General features: G+C 40.8%; 1 protein-coding gene across 5 annotated transcripts; it reads left to right on the forward strand.

The window, feature by feature from the left end:
• The first annotated feature begins 5,060 nt into the window (after positions 1-5,060).
• LOC538060 (aldo-keto reductase family 1, member C1 (dihydrodiol dehydrogenase 1; 20-alpha (3-alpha)-hydroxysteroid dehydrogenase)-like) lies at positions 5,061-22,436 on the forward strand. 5 transcript variants are annotated; one of them, XM_024990714.1, is made up of 10 exons: positions 5,061-5,288; positions 6,658-6,785; positions 8,995-9,162; positions 9,444-9,560; positions 10,791-10,868; positions 11,280-11,402; positions 12,202-12,311; positions 13,164-13,329; positions 20,071-20,153; positions 22,231-22,436. In XM_024990714.1, exons 2-10 carry the CDS (start codon positions 6,702-6,704, stop codon positions 22,271-22,273), a joined length of 972 nt encoding a protein of 323 aa, XP_024846482.1. In that variant the 5' UTR covers positions 5,061-5,288; positions 6,658-6,701; the 3' UTR covers positions 22,274-22,436. The 5 variants fall into 5 exon arrangements, with proteins under 5 accessions (XP_024846482.1, XP_024846487.1, XP_024846484.1 ...); XM_024990719.2 differs by having other exon boundaries at positions 5,099-5,288; positions 6,520-6,785; XM_024990716.2 differs by having other exon boundaries at positions 5,099-5,288; positions 6,662-6,785.
• Positions 22,437-22,727: the final 291 nt, after the last annotated feature.

The following is a 22,727-nucleotide window of genomic DNA, read 5'->3' on the forward strand; positions in this document are numbered from 1 at the left end:
CAGTAAAGGGTAAAACTCATGATGCAGCAGATGGAGGTGGGGCTGACTTGAACCACATCTGTCTTAGTTAACGCTGCTGTTATAACAAATGACCAAAAACTTTGTGCTTTGAAACAACACCAAGGTATTCATTTATATATCTGGAGGTCACAAATTCAAAATACAGTTCTGAGGTCTAAAATCAAAGTGCCAGCAGGCTTGTGGTATTTTCTGGAGTTTGTAGGGGAAATCCATTTTGTTGCTTTATCCAGCTCCTAGAGAACAGGTCTTGGGTTGTTGGAAGAGTGTGTTTGCTAAGAATATAGCGTTCTCTTGGTAATATTCTGTTATCCTTTGCCCTGCTACATTTGTACCCCAAGGCCAAACTTTCCCATTACTCCGGGTATCTCCTGACTTTCTACTTGTGCATTCCAGTCCCCTATGATGAAAAGGACGTCTTTTTTTTGGTGTTAGATCTAGAAGTTCTTGTAGGTCCTCATAGAACGTTCATCTTCAGCTTCTCCTGCATTTGTGGTTGGGGCATAGACTTAGATTACTGTGATATTGAATGGTTTACCTTGGAAGTGGATTGAGTACCTTGTCATTTTGAGATTTCACCTAAGTACTGCATTTTGGATTCTTTTGTTGACTATGAGGGTTACTCCATTTCTTCTATGGGATGCTTCCCTACACTAGTTGATATAATCATCATCTGAATTAAATTCACCCATTCCCATCTATTTTAGTTCACTGATTCCTAAAAAATCCATATTCACTCCTGCTATCTTCTGTTTGACTAAATCCAATTTACCTAGATTCATGGTCCTAATGTTCCAGGTTCCTATGCAATACTGTTCTTTAAAGCATCAGACTTTACTTTCACCACCAGACACATCCAGAGCTGGGTGTCATTTTCCTCTTTGGCTCAGCCTCATCATTCTTTCAGGTTGTATTTCTCCACTCTTCCCTAGCATATAACATATTGGACACCTACTGTCCTGGCAGAGTCATCTCTCAGGGTCGTATCTTTTTTGCTTTTTCCTACTGTTCATGGGGTTCTCAAGGCAAGAATTCTAAGTGGTTTGCTATTCCCTTCTCTAGTGAGCCAAGTTTTGTTGGAACTCTCCACCATGACTCATCCATCTTGGGGGCCATGTATGGCATGACTCATGAGTTGCACAAGGCTGTGATCCATGTGATTATTTTTGTTACTTTTCTATGATTGTGGTTTTCATTTTGGAGGTCATGGGATTGAAATTCTTGCTCCTTCTGTCTGCCTTGTGATGGATGAGGATAAGAGGCTACCTGATGGGAGGGACTGGCTGTGGGGGAAACTGAGTCTTGCTCTGGTGGGCAGGGCCATGTTCAGTAAATCTTTTATCCAATTCTTTGCTAATGGGTGGGACTGTGGTTCCTCCCTGTAGTAGGGAAAATTACTAGGCCATTCAGGCATGACCTAAATCAAATCCCTTATGATTATACAGTGAAAGTGACAAATAGATTCAAGAGATTAGATCTGATCCAGAGTGCCTGAAGAACTGTGGATGGAGGTTCATAATATTGTACAGTAGGCAGTGACTGAAACCATCCCCAAGAAAAAGAAATGCAAGAAGACAAAATGGTTGTCTGAGGAGGCCTTACAAATCCCTGAGAAAAGAAGAGAAGTGAAAGGCAAAAGAGAAAGGGAAATACATAGGCAACTGAATGCAGAGTTCTGAAGAATAGCACAGAGAGATAAGAACACCTTCATAAGTGAACAAAGCAAAGAGATAGATTAAAACTATATAATGAGAAAGACTAGAGATCTCTTCAAGAAAATTAGAGATACCAAGGGAACATTTCATGTGAAGATGACCACAGAAAGGACAGAAACTGTAAAGATCTAACATGCTATGCTAAGTCTCTTCAGTCGTGTCCGACTCTGTGTGACCCCATAGACGGCAGCTCACCAGGCTATTCTCCAGGCAAGAATACTGGAGTGGGTTGCCATTTCCTTCTCCAATGCATGAAAGAGAAAAGTGAAAGTGAAGTCGCTCAGTCATGTCGGACTCTTAGTGACCCCATGGACTTCAGCCCACCAGGCTTCTCTGTCCATGGATTTTCCAGGCAAGAGTACTGGAGTGGGGTGCCATTGTCTTCTCCAAGATCTAACATAAGCAGAGTAAATTAAGAAAAAAGTGGCAAAAATACACAGCAAAATGTACAAAAAAGGTTCTAATGACCTGGATAACCAGGGTGGTATGTTCAATCACCTAGAGCCAGACATCCTGGAGTGTGAAGTCAAGTGGGCCTTAGGAAGCATTACTATGAACAAAGCTATTGGAGGTGAAGAATTTCCAGCCAAGTTATTTCAAATGCTAAGGGATGATGTTGTTAAAGTGTTGCACTCAATATGGCAGCTAATTTGGAAAACTCAGCAGTGGAAAAAGTCAGCTTTCTTTCCAATCCCAAAGAATGGCAGTGCCAAGTAATGTTCAAACTGTTACATAAGTGTGCTCATCTCACAGGCTACCAAAGTAATGCTCAAAATCCTTCTAGTTAAGCTTCAATAGCAGATATACGAGCTGGATTTGGAAAAGGCAGAGGAACCAGAGATCAAATTGCCAACATCCATTTGATCACAGAAAATGCAAAAGAATTCCTGAAAAACATCTACTCTGCTTTATTGACTAGGCTCATGCCTTTGACAGTATGGATCACAACAAATTGTGGATACATCTTAAAGAGTTGGCAATACCAGACCACCTTACCTGCCTCCTGAGAAACCTGTATGCAGGCCAAGAAGCAACAGTTAGAATTGGATATGGAATGACAGAGGGGTTCAAAATTGGGAAACAGGCACATCAAGGCTGTATATGGTCAGCATGCTTATCTATATTACATGCAGAGTACATCCTACAACATGCCAAGCTGGATAAATCACAACCTGGAAACAAGATTTGGGGAGAAATATCAGTAACCTCATGTATGCAGATGATGCCACCCTTATGGCAGAAAGGCAAGAGGAACTAAAGAGCCTTTTGATGTAGGTGAAATAGAGTGAAAAAGCCAACTTGAAACTCAACATTAAAAAAACTAAGATCACAGCATCTGGTCCCATCACTTCATGGCAAATAGACGGGGAAACAATGGAAACAACGACAGATTTTATTTTCTTGGGCTCCAAAATCACTGAGGATGCTGACCTTAAAATTAAAAACTCCTTGGGAGAAAAACTATGACAAACCTGGGCAGCATATTAAAAAGGAGAGAGATCATTTTTCCGACAAAGTTCTGTGTAGTCAAAGCTCTGTTTTTTCCAGTAGTCATGTACTGATGTGAGTTGGACCATAAAGAAGACTGAGTGCTGAAGAATTGATGTTTTCAAACTGTGATGCCAGATAAGGCTCTTGAGAGTCCCTTGGACAGCAAGGGAATCAAACCAGTCAATCCTAAAGGAAATCAACACTGAATATTCATTGGAAGGACTAATGCTAAAGCTGAAGCTCCAATACTTTGGTCATCTGACCAGAAGAGGCAACTCATTGAAATAGACCCTGATGCTGGGAATGATTAAGAAAATGAGGAGAAGACGGTGACAGAGGATGAGATGGTTAGATGGCATCAACAACTCGATGGATATGAGTTTGAGCAAACTCTGGGAGCCAGTGAGGGGTAGAAGTGTCTGGCATGCTGCAGTCCATGCTGTGGTAGAGTTGGACATCACTGAGGGACTGAACAGCAGGAGAACACTCCGTTCTTGGTCTTGTAGACTCTCCCGCCATCTCAGAGACAGTGCATAGTGTCTTCTAGTCTCTTATCTAATGCTCCTGTCTTCCCACCTATCTTTGACTACAACCCTCCCAGGTCCCACATGTAAGGACTTTGTGATTACACCAGGGTGACCCAGGTAATCCAGGAACCTTCCCGTCTCATGATTTTAATCACCTTTGCTAAGTAGTTCCCCAATCAGTTTCAGAACTTGTGCCCTCTGCAGTGGAAGCACAGAATCCTCACCACTGGACCACCAGGGAAGTCCCAGGTTGAGAAAATTTTAGCCATATTTTCATTAGATACATTTTCTTCCCCTTTTCCTCTCTCTTCTCTTTCTGGAACCCCTATCATGTGAATGTTAGTATGTTCTATTTTGTAGTTAGAATAACATTCTTATTACTGTTCTGAATTCTGGTAAATTATTAATATCTATCTTATTAGCAGATTTTTTCCCATTGTTTCATTTGAAACAGATTTCTCTGTCTTCTTATTTTGCTTAACATCCTCTGTCTCTATGAAATTAGGTGAAAAAGTTACCTGTCCTGGTTTTGCGGGGCTGTCCTTTTGTGGACGTGTCCCTGTGCAGTCTGTGTGCCCAGAGGCTTTGCGGGCAGAACTCAAGCTGAGGTGGGCAGGGTGACCCTTTCCTAGGGCCTGCTGGCAACTGTCACCTCGGTGGGAGGGGGAGGGGAAGACTAGAGCCAGAGCCCAGTGTGAGCAAAGGCTTCTCCTGTGCTCAGTGGCTGTCCCCACCCAACTGGGCCAGGTGGGTCCCAAGATGCTGGAGCAGAACTCTGAGGGTTGGGTCCAGACTGGTTCCACCCCATGCAAGTGTGCACCCACCTCCTCCACTCTGGCACCTTTGCCCCAGAGGGTGGCAGAGCTGGAGGGAGGCATGCTGGAGCAGCCCCTGGTGCGGGTGGCCGTGCCTGTGGTGCAGCCCTGGCACACCATCAGAGCCCCAGACCCGGCTCCTCGGGCCCGTCTGGCCTCCCTGCCCCATCCAGATATGTGTGTGTTCCTGTATGTTCATAATTGGCTACCTGAAACAGCAGGCAAATACTCACTCTTGATAGATCTTGTTCCTTGTCCTGCTGGCTTTCACTAGTTTGCCTGGCATTCTCCTTGTCTTTGTTTCATCCCAACAGGAAAGCTAAGGGTGACTCAGTTCATTTCTGAGTCAGCATCTTGCCTGGCCCATGGGTGGCTTTCTGAGTCCAGTGAATTTATGACTGTTTTTGAATGCCCTATGGCTTCCAAATCCACACCCCAGTTCTACTCAGGGTTTTATCAATACATGGTCCAGTCTATGGCTTCACCCTTATTCCTTTGTCCTTGGTTCTGTGTGTGTATATATAGTTCCCCTGCAGCTGCAATAGCCATTCCAGCTGCTCTTCAGTTTAAGCTTAGAGTTAACTGAAACAGGCACCAGTCCCCAGAAAGCCCCCAAGTTGGTTGGAACATTGCACAGTTGGTTTTCTTTGATCACTCTGGATTCAGGGAAGCAACTGGGGGCTGATCAAGATTGCACTGTCCCAGGCAGGAGGAGGGTGCAGGTGAGTAATACACGAGGAAATTTCCTACCATTCTGTTCTTGATTTTTCCTAATTGTGTGTTCACTTTGTTGCTGTAGATCTTTGAGTGTTTTCCAGAGATCTTAGGAGGTTTTGCAGCTGCTTTCTCTTTCATTTCTTGCCTTTCCAAGGGAGAATTCACCATTTTGCAACTTCACCATTTTGCTGACATCACTATATATGTTAAATTTTGTTTAACTTCACCACACCCCCATATATCAGTGCATCACAATTTCCCTTACTCTTTCCAAATGTGTTATAATTTATGTACCTTATGCAGGAGACTCGGGTTCGATCCCTGGGTCAGGAAGATCCCCTGGCGAAGGAAATAGCAAACTACTCCAGAATTTTTACCTGGAAAATCCCATGGCTGGAGGAGCCTGGTGGGCTACACCCCATGGGGTCGCAAAGAGTTGGACATGACTGAGCGACTAACACACATGTAGTTTATTGGGTTTTCTCTTATGAATAATGTTCAACAAGTTAGTAAATTATGTAAAGTATGTATCAGTTACATTATGAAAGTACTCTGGGTGTGTGCTGAGCTGTTTTAGTCCCATCTGACTCTTTGCAACCCCATGGACTGCAGCCCACCAGACTCCTCTGTTCATGGGATTCCCCAGGCAAGAATATTGGAGTGGGTTGCCATGCCCTCCTTCAGGGGATCTTCCCAACCCAGGGATTGAACCCAGTGATAGAAACTGTACATCTCCTTCTTTGGCAGGAAGGTTCTTTACCACTAGGGCCACCTGGAAAGCAAGTGTACTCTAAAGGTTACATAACTAAGTACAACATAGAAACACTCAGAGTCTCTTTGCACACTGCACATGGTATCCTAAAGCTATTAATAATTAACCTCTGATAAATACTTTTCCAAAATGTCTGGTTGAGGTATCCTGTTCAGGATTTCACCACTGTCAAGTCTGTAAAGCAAAATAAGTTTGCTGGTGGGAAATGTTAAAAGGAAAATTTACTTTCATTTGAAGTTTTGATTCTTTATTAAGGTATAACATTTTCAAAAATGCTGTTATCACTTTTATATTTTGTGGTGTGTGTATGTGTGCTGTTTGTACTGTAAGATAGTTGTTTCAGTTTATGTTTGATTGAGATTGGGCCTATAATAGGAAATAAAAAAAGATTGGTGTGTGGAAATTTCTAGTTTAACTAATGGTCATTAATCACTCAGCTGATCTCAATTTATACAATACTTTAGGTTATACTGATAAAAAAAATCAAACAAGTTAACTCTCTGACTCCATGGGCATTAGATAATCACACTTCTACAATGCATCTGCTAACATTGGACAGTGCAGCTGGAGTGTTACCTTCTTGTTATTTATAACCTCTGAAGGCAGAAGAAAAAATCAATCTGCTTACTCAGAGGAACAACAGGCAATGGATTCCAAAAGCCAGAAGGTGAAGCTTAATGATGGCCACTTCATTCCTGTCCTTGGATTTGGAACCTATGCACCTCCAGAGGTAACAGTAATGGTTTGGGGTTGAGATATAAATAGTAGTGGATGTGACATGAGCAGAAGGGACTTGGGTTGTCAAGCACTAAGTTCCTGTGTGACTCTGGGGGGGTCATGTGGTTCCACTAGCCAGGTTAGAACATACCCTGTGAAAGGGGAGATAGCATCCAGTCTCCACTCTGCATCAGGGTCTGAGGCTGTGCTCACCTGCAGATTACTCTGGCTTTCCTTCCAGTTTCCATCTCTTTCCCAGATTGGCAGAAGAGGTGAGACTTGGCTGTGGAGAATACTTACTGTCAGCTGCTTTGCTTTAAGGATGATTGCAATGGTGGGGTTTCTCTGTAGATTTTATTAGTTCAAGAACTATTTCCTCCTTCCAAAAAGATATGACACAGAGAAGTTTTTAGGTGGAAGGTCCTGAAGATGAAGTGACTGAAAAATAATGGGAGAAAATTGTTTTTCTACTGTGGGGTGCCTGGTAGGTGCCAGGGCAGGAACACTCCAGCTGTGTTTTGCCCTGTGCTTCTGTTTCTGCTTGGAAACTTCTTCTGATGGCAACTATAGTATCATTTGAGGTGATGAGATGCAATCTTACAGGCCAGGTTTTGTAATGTATCTGTGTGTTTTGTAATATGTTTTTATTTAAGTATTGTTTTCAACACTGGGGTATAAAAGAGGAGCTGGTAGACAAGTCTCTATGCTGTAAACCAGAAAATCTGCTATCTATCTTGTGTTTATAGTATGTAGTTGTGACAATGGACTGGTCCTTAAACTTTGAGCCTCATGTTTTTCATCTATAAAACCGATGGAAATAGTTAGACACATTTTGGAAACAGAAGACAGTACTTTGTAGTACAAATTGGGGTGAGGGGAGGGAAGTGTCCAGGCTGTTACTGAAGCTCAGTGGGTTCATTCCTTGGTATACACAAATACCCGAGCATTTAAGATAATCCAGGACTAGCCCTAACAGAGAGAAGCTACACCAACTATCTCCCTCCTTGAAACAGGAATGAGTCTGAATCACATAAAAAGAAATAGAATATTATTCAATATTAAAAATGAAATTAATCCTGTCATTTACAACCACACAGATGAACTAACTTTAAGCTAAGTGTAATAAGCCATAAACAGAAAGACAATTACTGTATGATCTTATAGGTAAAATATAAAAAAGTGGAACTCATAGAAGAAAGAGTAGAGAATGGTGACCAGAAGGTGGTGATAAGTCTAGGAAAAATGAAAAGATGTTGGTCAAGGGTACAAACTTTCAGTCCTAAGATGAATAAAGTCTGAACACCTGATGTATAGCATGGTGATTATAGTTAAAGATAATGGACTATATTTTGAGATTTTGTAGAGACTAGAACTTAAATTTTCTTACAAACATGCCCTAAATTTAAGTATGTGAGGTGATGGATCTGTTGCCTAGGTTGATTGTGGTAATCATTAGCAATGTATGCTGCTGCTGCTGCTAAGTCGCTTTAGTCGTGTCTGACTCTGTGCGACCCCATAGACAGCAGCCCACCAGGCTTCCCCATCCCTGGGATTCTCCAGGCAAGAATACTGGAGTGGGTTGCCATTTCCTTCTCCAATGCATGAAAGTGAAAAGTGAAAGTGAAGTTGCTCAGTTGTGTCCGACTCTAGTGACCCCATGGACTGCAGCCTACCAGGCTCCTCGGTCCATGGGATTTTCCAGGCAAAAGTACTGGAGTGGGGTGCCATTGCCTTCTCCATTAGCAATATATACTTATATGAAAATATCACTTTATTCAATATACATGCTTTTTATTTGTATTCTGTGTGGCTTCACTGGGAGACAGAAGTCTTAGAAGCTTTCACATGATTCTTGATGCTTTTACCAGGCATTTTACACCTTTGTTGATTTTGCCTCAAACATCTCACAGTATAAATCTTATCCATAACTACAACTTTATGCTGAGTCCTTTAGATCTTCCAGCAAATCACTGAACCTGGAGGTTGTCTTGGGGTCCTCTGAGGCCTGTGATCAACCATGGGCCATCTGGGATTGAAGGGTTCCTTGGTGCCCATTTAATCTCTGGCCAGGAACATTCAGAGAAACTGTCATGAGTTTATCACAACACTTGCAGAATGAACCAAAAACACAAAGAAATGCTGATTCTCAGGAAGATCAATCTTGCGCCTTAGCAATCTCTTGATCATGTAGATACTCAACTTCTACCTTGTTGCTTATGTAGGCTGCTAAGAGAGAAGCTCTGGAAATCACCAAATTTGCTATAGAGGTTGGGTTCCGCCATGTTGACTGTGCTCATGTGTACCAAAATGAAGAGCAAGTTGGTCAGGCCATTCGAAGCAAGATTGCAGATGGCACTGTGAAGAGAGAAGACATATTCTACACCTCAAAGGTGCTGTGTGTTGAGTGTGTGCACATGTGTCCAAGTGATTTTGCCCAGGTGACAATTATATAATAGGATCATTGTTCAGTGAATGATTGGTGAACTATTCTTACATACATTCCTGAAGTATTAGGGTTCCCTCATGGTTCAGTGGTTAAGAGTTGGTGCTTTAATGCCATGAGCCCAGATGTATCCTTGGTCAAGGTAGTAATATCCCACAAGCCAAGTGGTAAGGAAAAAAAGTTACCTAAAGTGTTATTAATACAACTTCCATTCTTTAACCTCTGCAGCTTTGGTTAACTTCCCTTCGACCAGAGTTGGTCCGACCAGCCTTGGAAAAATCACTGAAAAATCTTCAACTGGACTATGTTGATCTCTATATTATTCATATTCCAGTGGCTCTGAAGGTTAGAACTTTCTGTGATCACATCATTTTGTATCTTGTGTTAGAATGTGCATCAACTTTCTTGGATGGTTGGATAAAGATTTTTCTTAGTAGGTTGAAGGGATGATTACACTAGAGTAGAATCCCCCAAATAATCATTTGTAATCATCTTTTTACTGAGTTTCTTGGAATCTCTTACAAGACTCCCAGGGAAAGGTATTAAATAATCTGAGTTTTTCTACCTGAAAAGCTTGAGAAATAAGCCAGTTATGCACACAGTCCTGGTTATGACTCTTGAGTCTCTGGGGATTTCATGAACCAAGAGTTTGGTGCATCTGTGGTGAGCATGACACTGCCTTACATTGAACATGATGACTTTATCTTGTCTTTCATCCTTTTAAGTTGAGCAGATTTGGTGGTGCTCCCTCTGGGTGTGTCTAAACCTCATGCCTTTATAGGGACTTGGAAGACCTTGCCTACACTCTTGCCTGTCTTCAGGATGATGTTTGTAAATTGCAGTTAGCCGATAAGAACGGTTTACTTAGAATTCTTGATTTCAAGTTATAGAAATCAACTCAAGTCATCTGTTGCAAAATCGCTTAGTGGATTATGTGGATGGCAAGTCCCAGTCACAGACAGATTTTAAGAGTTGCAGTACTCTTCAAAAATGTCTCTTAATTTCTATCCCTTATCATGGCTTTACTCATGGTATTATTTATGTTTACTGAACATTTTCCATTGGTAGCAAATATGGCCTTGGAGCAGTTCAAGGCTCATGGTCACGAATTTGAGAGCTTGTCTGGATCTTCCACATTCCATATCCACCTAACTTGAGCCTTGCTGGTTCATATGCCTGCCCTATGGCATCTGATCCTCAGAGAGAAAAGAAAGTGATTGCAACATTTATGCTGGAAATAAAGTCCATATAACTTACTACCAGTTCTAGCTCAAGAGAGACATTTCAAAATAGACAAGTACAAGGAACAGACAAAATTCACAGAAATCACTGTGAGTCACTTTTAGGACCTAGAAAAATTGTATTTATTGCAACATATATTAAGTATAAGAGATTAGAATAAGCCTCCATCCTAAAGACACTGTTCACAACTCCACAAACAAGTCACTTTGCAGATATTAGTATCTAGAAACTTTAAATCTGTCTCATGGATGTTTAATTCCTGATGCCTGTCACCCTGGATAAAGGTTGGGAAATTATTTTGTGACATCTCTAAAATGCCTGCTTCTGTTCCAGCCAGGGGAGGAATTATTTCCAAAAGATGAAAATGGAAAACTGATATTTGACTCGGTGGATCTCTGTCTTACATGGGAGGTGAGTCCAGGGAGGAGAGAACCAGGAGAGGAGCCAGAAGAGGGGGAACCTCCTTCATTTCTTCCACCTGTGAGAATGAGCTGTGGCCCATCAGACTCAGCAGTTCATGAATCTAAGGGTTGTGATGTTGAGGTTGTGGGGAGGAAACCATTGCTGAAATGTTCACAGAGAGGAACGAAGAGGGAGAATATGGGAGAGTGCAGACAGGTGTCTCTTTCCTTCCATGTGATGTCTTCTCTAGGGTTTTTCTAGGGAGGAGACAGTAATTCTTCCTGTGTCATGACTTTTTCCACTTTTTTCTTCTTGAAAATCAATGCTAATTCTTGATGGATGACGGTGATTACCGATGTTTCTCAGCATTTATTCTTGCTCTATCATTCCATGTAATTGTTCACCACCCCTCCTTTCCAGGCCCTGGAGAAGTGTAAGGATGCAGGGCTGACCAAGTCCATCGGGGTGTCCAACTTCAACCACAAGCAGCTGGAGAAGATCCTGAACAAGCCGGGGCTCAAGTACAAGCCCGTCTGCAACCAGGTGAGCAGCTCAGCTCCTCTCCGTCCTGCTCTTCACAACCTCCTTCTTGCACTGGAGCCAGATGTCTGTCTTTCCTCTCCTCCTATTCATCTGACCTTTGTGGACAGAAGATTCTAGAGTACAGAGCCTCTGTCCGGATGGTGTGAATAGAATCCATAATGGTATCTCTGTCTGATAAATTTGGGTGGAAAAGGTGGGGAAAGCTTCCAGGTAAATTATGGGTAGAGGCCAGAGGCATTTTTCTGAGATGAAAGCATGACCAGAAACTAGATGGGAAACTGCTTGTAGCAAACTGTGTATAGGAAGGAAAACCATGAAAAGATGGAATGGGAAGTGAATAAAAAAGAAAAAATCATGTAAGACTGGCTTAAGAATTTGTGTGGAGTTTTGATGGCTAAATCCTTAGTCTTGGTGGTCTCATCCTTTATGGGCCTTCAACAGGGAGCACAGTACAAAAAAACGTGCTGGGGATGATGAAAACCATCTAGGTTAGAGGGCGAAATTAAAGGTTCATGGTAATACTAACAGTAGATAAAATATTTATTCTGAAACTTTTACTCAGATGTAGAGCCCATATTTTGATTACTCAATTTTGGACTTGTTCTCCCATCCATTTCCATCATAAAATTAACTATATAAACACACTTTTCTCTATTTCACTCTTGCTGTTGATATTTCAAGTTTCCAGTTAATGTTACAGTTTTTCCCTCAGCATTTTTTTAACCTTTTAATCTTTCTCTCTCCTGTTAATATTACCTTTGCATATAATCTGATACTGTTCTCTTTGGGCATTCTACAGGTGGAATGTCACCCTTATCTCAATCAGAGCAAACTGTTGGATTTCTGCAAGTCACACGATATCGTTCTTGTTGCCTTTGGTGCTCTGGGATCCCAACGAGTAAAAGAATGGTACTGAATCCTATTGAAGACAACTGGAATTTTCCCTGAAATTCAATTTTTGATGAAATAGTTTACATTATACGGTGCTCAGATAGCTCTCATAGGCAGGGGGGAGAGCGGGGAGGGATGAAATGAATTCTTCTCTTTTATCATCCCATCACCCAGGCTGTTTTCCCACATTGTATTAGCTTGTCAACTCATCAGTAATAAATGTCTGCATTAAAATCTGCATATAGTCCCCCAGTTGAGATCAGAGACACAGCATTATGTCATGATTTACTTATTTATTAACCACGGAACACATTTCTAAAAATAGATGTTCCAAAGCCCTTACCTTATGTCTAAAATTAGGATAATAATATGTAACTCATAGATCAATCATGTTAGAAAAAATTTCGATGAACCATTTTTGTAAACATCTATAGAATAATGATTAAATAAATGTCTCTTATTTTGAGACCTCTCAATTAGTACCTTAGAAAAGTGAAATTTAAAAATGATCCCTGTTTTTTTTCCTTCTGTTTCTCTATTCATGCTCTTGATAATAGAAGAAAAACAACCTCTCAGATTTAAAGAACAATCCATGAGTTTGGCAGTCCTGGTCTCAACTCAATAATGCATCTGAATCACCTGCAGAGCTCTGTAAACACAGAATGGGAGGTTACACAGTTGAGGTCCTGATTCAGTTTGTCTTCAGCTAAACCATGGAATTTGTATTTCTTACAAGATCCCAAGTGATGCTGATGCTGTTGGTCCATGAACCACACTTTGAGAAGCCCTGTCTACCGTGGACCTTCTTGGTCTGTTTGAGAACCTAAGACAAATGAGTCTCATCCTCATCATTTCTGAATTTCCTTCCAGGGTGAACCTGAACCACCCCATTCTCTTGGAGGACCCAGTTCTCTCTGCCATTGCCCAAAAGCACAAGCAGACCCCAGCTCTAGTTGCCCTTCGCTACCAGATACAACGTGGGGTTGTGGTTCTGACCAAGAGTTTCAACAAGAAGCGGGTCAAAGAGAACATACAGGTGATGATGAGTGAGACTGTGGGCAGAGGGCTCCTAGGGAATATCCTTCACAAGGGTCATTCTGTGTCCATCTCTCAGGACTTTCCTTGAGTCAAAATGAGTTACCTGCTCTTTCCCGTGCATGAAAGCTTTGTGTGTATTCCTGGTGGTTTGCTCCAACTGATGTGACAACAGGAGAGTTGGCATGGCTGCAGAGGGTTACGGTTGGACAGAAAGCAGAGATTTTTAACTCTAGTGCTATGTCTTCAATTTATTCTGTCACGTTGTACAAATGATATCTGTTTGTCTTTGTTCTCAACTGATGAAATTGCATTATGTGATTTTTTTTAGACTGTTTTGTGTGTTTTGACAAAATACTACAGCCTGAGTGACTGAGAAAAAAGTGAAATTTGTTTCTCACAGTTCTGAAGCTGGAGGTCTGAGGTCAGGGTGCCCGTGTGGTCAAGTAAGGGCCCTCCTCCAGGTCACAGGCTTCTCCTTGTACCTTAACATGGTGGAGGGGGCCGCAGAGCTGTCCCAAGTCTCTTATATTATATGATATTTAAAAAATCTCATTCATGAGGGCTCCACAATCATGTCCTAATCACCTCTCAAAAACTCATTTTCTAACACCATCAAGATGTGAATTAGGGGGCACACATTTATGGCAGTGATCTTTAACCTCCTTTTTAAATTAAATTAATTAATTTATTTTAATTGGAGGCTAATTATTTTACAATATTGTAGTGGTTTCTGCCATACACTGACATGAATCAGCCATGGGTGTACATGTGTTCCCCATCCTGAACCCACCTCCCACCTCTCTCCTCATCCCATCCCTCAGGGTCACCCCCGTGCACCAGCCCCGAGCACCCTGTCTCATGCATTGAACCTGGACTGGCGATCTGTTTCACATATGATAATATACATGTTTCAATGCTATTCTCTCAAATCATCCCACCCTTGCATTCTCCCACAGAGTCCAAAAGACTGTTCTTTACATCTGTGTCACTTTTGCTGTCTCACATATACAGTCATCATTACCATCTTTCTAAATTCCACATATATGCATTAGTATACTGTATTGGTATTTTTCTTTCTGGTTTACTTCAATCTGTATAATAGGCTCCAGTTTCATCCAGCTCATTAGAAATGATTCAAATGCATTCTTTTTAATGGCTGAGTAATATTCCATTGTGTATATGTACCACAGCTTTCTTATCCATTCGTCTGCCGATAGACATCTAGGTTGCTTCTATGTCCTAGCTATTGTAAACAGTGCTGCAGTGAACATTGGGATACACATGTCTATTTCAATCCTGATTTCCTCGATGTGTATGCCCAGCAGTGGGATTGCTGGGTCTTATGGCAGTTGTATTTCTGTTTTTTTTTTTTTTTTAAAGAATCTCCACACTGTTATCCATAGTGGCTGTACTAGTTTGCATTCCCACCAACAGTGTATGAGGATTCCCTTTTCTCCACATCCTCTCCAGCATTTGTTGTTTGTAGACTTTTTGATAGCAGCCATTCTGACTGGCATGAAATGGTACCTCATTGTGGTTTTGATTTGCATTTCTCTGATAATGAGTGATGTAGAGCATCATTCCATGTGTTTGTTAGCCATCTGTCTGTCTTTGGAGAAATGTCTGTTTAGTTCTTTGGCCCATTTTTTGATTGGGTAGCTTATTTTTCTGGAATTGAGCTGCATGAGCTGGTTATATTTTTGAGATTAATTCTTTGTCAGTTGCTTCATTTGCTATTATTTTCTCCCATTCTGAAGGCTGTCTTTTCATCTTGCTTATAGTTTCCATCATTGTTCAAAAGCTTTTAATTTTAATTAGGTCCCATTTGTTTATTTTTGCTTTTATTTCCATTACTCTGGGGGGTGGGTCATAGAGGATCCTGCTGTGATTTATGTCAGAGAGGGTTTGCCTATGTTTTCTGCTAGGATTTTTATAGTTTCTAGTCTTACGTTTAGATCTTTAATCCATTTTGAGTATACTTTTGTGTATGGTGTTAGAAAGTGTTCTAGTTTCATTCTTTTACAAGTGGTTGACCAGTTTTCCCAGCACCACTTGTTAAAGAGATCATCTTTTCTCCATTGTATATTCTTGCCTCCTTTGTCAAAGATAAGGTATCCATAGTTGTGTGGATTTATCTCTGGGCTTTCTATTTTGTTCCATTGATCTATATTTCTGTCTTTGTGCCAGTACCATATTGTTATGACTGTAGCTTTGTAGTAGAGCCTGAAGTCAGGCAGGTTGATTCCTCCAGTTCCATTCTTCTTTCTCAAGATTGCTTTGGCTATTGAAGGTTTTTTATATTTCCATACAAATTGTGAAATTATTTGTTCTAGCTCTGTGAAGAATACCATTGGTAGCTTGATAGGCATTGCATTGAATCTATAGATTGCTTTGGGTAGTATACTCATTTTCACTATATTGATTCTTCCGATCTATGAACATGGTATATTTCTCCATCTATTTGTGTCTTCTTTGATTTATTTCATCAGTGTTTTAGAGTCTTATATATATAGGTCTTTTGTTTCTTTCAGTTCAGTTCAGTTCAGTCACTCAGTCGTGTTCGACTCTTTGTGACCATCACCTGTCCATCACCAACTCCCAGAGTTCACTCAAACTCACATCCATTGAGTCGGTGATGCTATCCAGCCATCTCATCCTCTGTCGTCCCCTTCTCCTCCTGCCCCCAATCCCTCCCAGCATCAGAGTCTTTTCCAATGAGTCAACTCTTTGCATGAGGTGGCCAAAGTACTGGAGTTTCAGCTTTAGCATCATTCCCTCCAAAGAAATCCCAGGGCTGATCTCCTTCAGAATGGACTGGTTGGATCTCCTTGCAGTCCAAGGGACTCTCAAGAGTCTTCTCCAACACCACAGTTCAAAAGCATCAATTCTTCGGCGCTCAGCTTTCTTCACAGTCCAACTCTCACATCCATACATGACTACTGGAAAAACCATAGCCTTGACTAGACAGACCTTTGTTGGCAAAGTAATGTCTCTGCTTTTGAATATGCTATCTAGGTTGGTCATAACTTTCCTTCCAAGGAGTAAGCGTCTTTCAATTTCATGGCTGCAATTTGTTTCTTTAGGTAGATTTATTTCTAAGTATTTTATTTTTTTTTCATCACAGTGGTGAATGTAATGGTTTCCTTAATTTCTTTCTGTTTTCTCACTTTTAGTGTATAGGAATGCAAGGGATTTCTCTGTGTTAATTTTATATCCTTCAGCTTTACTATACTCATTGATTAGCTCTAGTAATTTTGGATTTATTTTGTATTTCCATGAATCCTGTAAGGTTTCACTTCACACATTTAATCTCCTTGAGTTTCTGCTGTTGCAAAGTTTCTGTTCTAGACTGTGCCTATTATTGCTAAGCTGTCTGTGTTTTGATTTCTGCGTAGAAGACCATTACTGTACCCTTAGCATAGCTGTACAGGAAGCTCTCCCCAGTTTTAGGATTTAATGCAGAGATCACTTCTGCATCTCTTGATTCTGTGATTTGACAATCCACAATGCTTGACAATCTACAGTGTTAGGCAGCACGAAGCTAAGCTGTTGTCCTCTAGGCTTGGCTTTTTTGTGCATTTGCAGTTCAGTGCTTTACCAGGTGGATGTGACTCTTCTGTGAGGAGCCTGCATGCTTCTCTGTATATTTTTTCATATATATTTGGCTAGAAAAGGAGTGGAAAATTCTGAAAGAGATGGGAATACCAGACCACAGGACCTGCCTCTTGAGAAATTTGTATGCAGGTCAGGAAGCAACAGTTAGAACTGGACGTGGAACAACAGACTGGTTCCAAATAGGAAAAGGAGTACGTCAAGGCTGTATATTGTCACCCTGCTTATTTAACTTCTATGCAGAGTACCTCATGAGAAACGCTGGAGTGGAAGAAGCACAAGCTGGAATCAAGATTGCTGGGAGAAATATCAATAACCTCAGATATGCAGATGACACGACCCTTATGGCAGAAAGTGAAGAGGAACTAAAAAGCCTCTTGATGAAAGTGAAAAAGGAGAGTGAAAAGGTTGGCTTAAAGCTCAGCATTCAGAAAACGAAGATCATGCCATCTGGTCGCATCACTTCATGGGAAATAGATGGAGAAACAGTGGAAACAGTGTCAGACTTTATTTTTGGGGGCTCCAAAATCACTGCAGATGGTGACTGCAGCCATGAAATTAAAAGATGCTTACTCCTTGGAAGAAAAGTTATGACCAACCTAGATAGCATATTGAAAAGCAGAGACATTACTTTGCCAAAAAAGGTCTGACTAGTCAAGGCTATGGTTTTTCCAGTGGTCATGTATAGATGTGAGACTTGGAATGTGAAGAAAGCTGAGCACTGAAGAATTGATGCTTTTAAATTATATTTGACTTTATTTAAACTAGAAATATCATTTTCTTTTTTTTAATATAAATTTATTATTTTTTAAATTTTACTTTATTTTTAAACTTTACAATATTGTATTAGTTTTGCCAAATATCGAAATGAATCCACCACAGGTATACCTGTGCTCCTCATTCTAAACCCTCCTCCCTCCTCCTTCCCCATACACTCCCTCTGGGTCGTCCCAGTGTACCAGCCCCAAGCATCCAGTATCGTGCATCAAACCTGGACTGGTGACTCGTTTCATACATGATATTATACATGTTTCACTGCTATTCTCCCAAATCTCCCCACCGTCTCCTTCTCCCACAGAGTCCATAAAACTGATCTATACATCAGTGTCTCTTTTGCTGTCAACTGCGGTGTTGGAGAAGACTCTCGAGAATCCCTTGAACTGCAAGGAGATCCAACCAGTCCATGCTAAAGGAGATTAGCCCTGGGTGTTCTTTGGAAGGAATGATGCTAAAGCTGAAACTCAAGTACATTGGCCACCTCATGTGAAGAGTTGACTTATTGGAAAAGAATCTGATGTTGGGAGGGATTGAGGGCAGCAGGAGAAGGGGACGACGGAGGATGAGATGGCTGGATGGCATCACCGACTCGATAGACATGAGTTTGGGTGAACTCTGGGAGTTGGTGATGGACAGGGAGGCCTGGCGTGCTGCAATTCATGGGGTCGCAAAGAGTCGGACATGACTGAGTGACTGAACTGAACTGAACTGGAGACTGTGACAAATATCTTAGCAGAGCCTTATGATCCCAAGCCAGTCCGTCAGTTCAGTTTCTGAACTGACAGCTAGTTCAGTTCTCCTCCTGCCTTCAATCTTTCCCAGCATCAGGGTCTTTTCCAGTGAGTCAGGTCTTTGCATCAGGTGGCCAAAGTATTGGAGTTTTAGCTTCTGCATCATTCCTTCCAAAGAATTTTCAGGAATGATTTCCTTTATGATTGACTGGTTTTATCTCCTTGCAGTCCAAGGGACTCTCAAGAGTCTTTTCCAACACCACAGTTCAAAAGCATTAATTCTTCGGCCCTCAGCTTTCTTTATAGCCCAACTCTCACATCCATACATGACTATTGGAAAAACCATAGTTTTGACTAGATGGACCTTTGTCAGAAAAGTGATGTCTCTGCTTTTTAATATGCTGTCTAGGTTTGTCATAGCTTTTCTTCACACTTTTCCAAGGAGCAAGTGTCTTTTAATTTCCCAATTATGATCCCAAGCTAGGGAGTAGGAAAAAATCCTCTTCATATCTAGACTCAGAACTAACTCACCATTTCTTCTGGCAAATTTCACTACCCAATGCAAGTTATGGGTCAGGCCAAGTCAAGAGTCAATTATATGGCCCCCTGAAAAATTGTTTTTGTGTTTGCATTCAATTTTGTGTATGAAATACACCTGGAACTGATTTTCTAATATGATATAAAATGATTACCTATATATATTTTTTATTTAAATGGAAATCTAAGTGTCCACATTTTCCACAGATTTTCACTGCCAACTCTGTCATATATCAAATGTTCATAAATACATTTCTGGCCTCTCCCTTATATTTAACTATTCAGGTTTCTGTACTGTGTTAGAAGAGTATAAAATAAGTTTGCTTCTCAGAGTGGTATATTCTTCTTCATTAAGGCTATCTTGACTGGTCTTGACTAGCTATTTCTTATTTCAGACTTAGTGTCACTTTACTGAATTCCACAAAATAATACGTGTTTAAGTCATTGGTTCATGTTGCACTGAAACACTACATCACTTTGGAGAAAACGAATTTCTTGATAAAATTGAGCTTTCTGTTTCAAAATTATGATATGAATTTTTAATTATTTAGGTGTTCTCTAATGTCTAAAACACTTTTCATAACTTTCTCCACAAAGGCATATACATAAAGTTTTTTAGATTCAATTATAGGTAATGAGTATGTTTGATATCAGATTCTTGAATAGGCTTTCATGGAGGAGCCTCCTTCTGACACTGCTTCAGCTGAATGCTGTCACCCTTAGGGCATGTTGGGGAGAGTTAATCAGTCTAATATTAGCTCAGGTTCAGTATTGAGTCAGGAGTGTTCAACAACCATGCTTGGTAAAAGAAGATTTTAATTTGTTTGTTTTTTTCAAGTGATTCACTTAGAAAGATAAGGGACTGATGCACTGTAACATTTGTGAGATGGACAGAGAAGGAGAAGGTGTGGGAAGGAGAGGTGAGAACTCAGCAAAGGCTCCCAGGCTTGTTCACCTGGAAGCTGAAGACAGACACGGCTTCCCTGTCCCCTCTTCTTATTTCCATCCAGCAGGAAAGTCCTCCAGTCCCCAGGGGACGCCAGTTCTTGGGGGAGTTAACGTGGTTCTTTCCTTTCTTCCAGGTGTTTGACTTTGAACTGAGTCCAGAAGACATGAAAGCAATTGATGGCCTCAACAGAAATAGAAGATACTATGAATTTTTACCGTAAGTGACTTGCAGATGTTTCACACATATGTTATTTTCTGTAGCAGGCAATTCAGTAGGTGAACTAAGCTTTTTAAAGCTCAATTCTTGGAAGACAGTCCTGATTTCCAGCATAGGAGTAAACCAGGGGCTTCCTGAAGACCTCACACCAGAGGTTTCCTCAAGGGCTTCATCTCAGACCAACCAAAATGTGATTGGAGCCCAGGACAGCACATCAATAAAATCCCAAGTTCACATCATGTGAATTCACTACTTTGTGCCCCTGACCCCTGTGCCTGGTGCACCTCCTCTCAGGGCTGAGAGACTCAGGAAACAGAGGGCACAGTGTCTGCAGCCCAGTATTCATTCAGGGACTTGTGAACATGTTTCATCTTTAATTCTTTTTACATCAGGGGAAAATAATTATATTAATAATAACTATATAATAATGAATCCATCATGCATTGCATTCATGTTTTGTTGTTTTTGTTTAATCTCTAAGTCCTGTATGACTCTACCATCCCATGTGCTATAGCCTAATAGGCATCTCTGTTTTGGGGATTTCCCGGGCAATAACACTGGAGTGGATTGTCATTTCCTTCTCCAATGGATCTTGTGACCCTAGAGATCGAACCCAGGTATCCTGCTTGGCAGGTGGATCAGTAACCACTGAGCCACCTGGGAAGAAGGCATTCATATTATGCCTAACAAAATTACAAAATGTATTGTTTTATTTTTTTGTGAAGGATGGTCCCATGAAATCCAATGTGCATCTGTGCTATGAAGTCACAGGGGGCCTGCTTCCACTGTGTCCCCTAAGTGTCTGGTGGATATTCTCCCTAATGGGCATTTTTTCTCCAAAACATCATCCATTTCTTTCAAAATTGAACTCTTCATTGGCCTTTTCCCCCTGTTATAACTCCCACATCCCCATCCTTGTTATCTCACAAAGCTGAATTACCAGTAGATCATGAGCTTAACTGACCCTCCAGTGAGTGACTGTGTCCTTAGCAGGACACACCCAGGTAAGATCATCTGGGTCTGCTGCTTTCTTGAGTAAAGACTCACACCTGTGTTGTATTTGTTCATCAGTGATCCATCCACTGTGGAGTCCCTACCTCCTGTACTTTAACTTAGTCACTAACATGAGATTCCAGCTGCCTAATTACTGCAGGAGGATGTCAAGACCGAAGAGACAGATGACTGATCAAACGGAGAGAAGTTGGAAGGGAGTTTAGAGAGAAGGGAATACAAATTATTGGTAAAATGAAGATTTTGTTTCCAATGAAGTATCTCAAAACTCTCCCTATTGCTTGTAAAGCTGTATCATGCTTCTGAGAAAAGCCATGATAAAAGAAAAGATGTGGAAGGTTATTTTTCTGTACTTAGGGGCTCTTAAGTATAATTCTATGTTCTTCTTCATTAGGCTGTGAATGCCTAGACTTACTCATCTTTGTGGGCTTGGGGCAACAGCACAGCTCCTGGCACTTGGAATCGCTCGGAGTGCACTTTTTAATGAATGAAAAAGGACAAATTCAGAAAGAAAAGTAAAAAGATGGAAAAAAGGAAAACAGCAGTAATACTAATTGCTGAGTAACAAATGTTTTAATACATTATTAATGAAGAAAGGAAAAATCCCACTTTGAGCTGTGTGATTATTCAGGTGCTTGTGGTAGCTCTTCAATAGATGACAAGTTCCAGGCACTCTGCATTTTTAGAGTGCTCATTTGCTTATCCATGGATGTATGAAAAAGGGCAGCTAATTTGTTTACTGTGCACTTTTTCATCATCTAGGGGTAGAAATTTCACCTGTATCTGAAATGATTGCTACAGTTACTGCCTGATCTTGTGGTCTCATATAAATTGTAATGAGTCAAACTACCTGTCACCGTGGAGTGAATATCACATGTGGATGTTGGGAGTGGATGTGCAGGTGCCGTGTGCACATGGAGCAGACATCTGCATGTGTGCTTGTCGGGGGAGAATGAGGGATGTGTTTGTGGATTTAGAGTTTTAGCCCATTCTGACCACATCATAGAGTAATGCTCTATGACAACATGACTGATTTAATAAATGAATCTTCCTCCTTATCTTTCAGTGGTGTTGGTCACCCTGAGTATCCATTCTCTGAAGAATATTGACTCTTAACTCTCACTGAGATTCTTCAAGAATTTTGCATCTAGGATGGTGAAGACTTTTGTACTTGGTGAAGGTACTTAAATGAAGTGTCTGAACTTCTGAAAGCTTGCCTTTCCTTTTTAAAAAATAAAAAGTTCATGAAACAATAAAGACTTCAAGTAAGAACTCTTGTTTCTTATCATTAAAATAATACCTCCAAATTATAAAAAATTTGGAAAATAGAAGGGACCAGATAGAAAACAAAGATCAGTTGTGTTTACCCACTTAAAAATACTTACCTTTGGTATATTTACCTTGTGATTTTCCTAGACAAATATGTGCATTTGTTTACTTACAAAGACAAACGTTAATCTACAGGTTGTATACTTCTTTTGAAACTTAGCATACGTAACTTGGTAAGCTAAAAGAATGATTTAAAAAATCAGTTGTTGTATTTTGCTTCCTGTAAAGCAGCAC

Source organism: Bos taurus, chromosome 1, assembly GCF_002263795.3.
Source record: "Bos taurus isolate L1 Dominette 01449 registration number 42190680 breed Hereford chromosome 1, ARS-UCD2.0, whole genome shotgun sequence".
Lineage (NCBI taxonomy): Eukaryota > Metazoa > Chordata > Mammalia > Artiodactyla > Bovidae > Bos > Bos taurus.

Bases quoted from the DNA above. Each gene is read 5' to 3' on its own strand.
- LOC538060 (XM_024990714.1), top strand. From the start codon at position 6,702: ATGGATTCCAAAAGCCAGAAGGTGAAGCTTAATGATGGCCACTTCATT. The intron at 9,561-10,790 runs GTTAGAACTTTC...CTTCTGTTCCAG, and splicing joins ATATTCCAGTGGCTCTGAAG to CCAGGGGAGGAATTATTTCC. The intron at 10,869-11,279 runs GTGAGTCCAGGG...CCTCCTTTCCAG, and splicing joins ATCTCTGTCTTACATGGGAG to GCCCTGGAGAAGTGTAAGGA.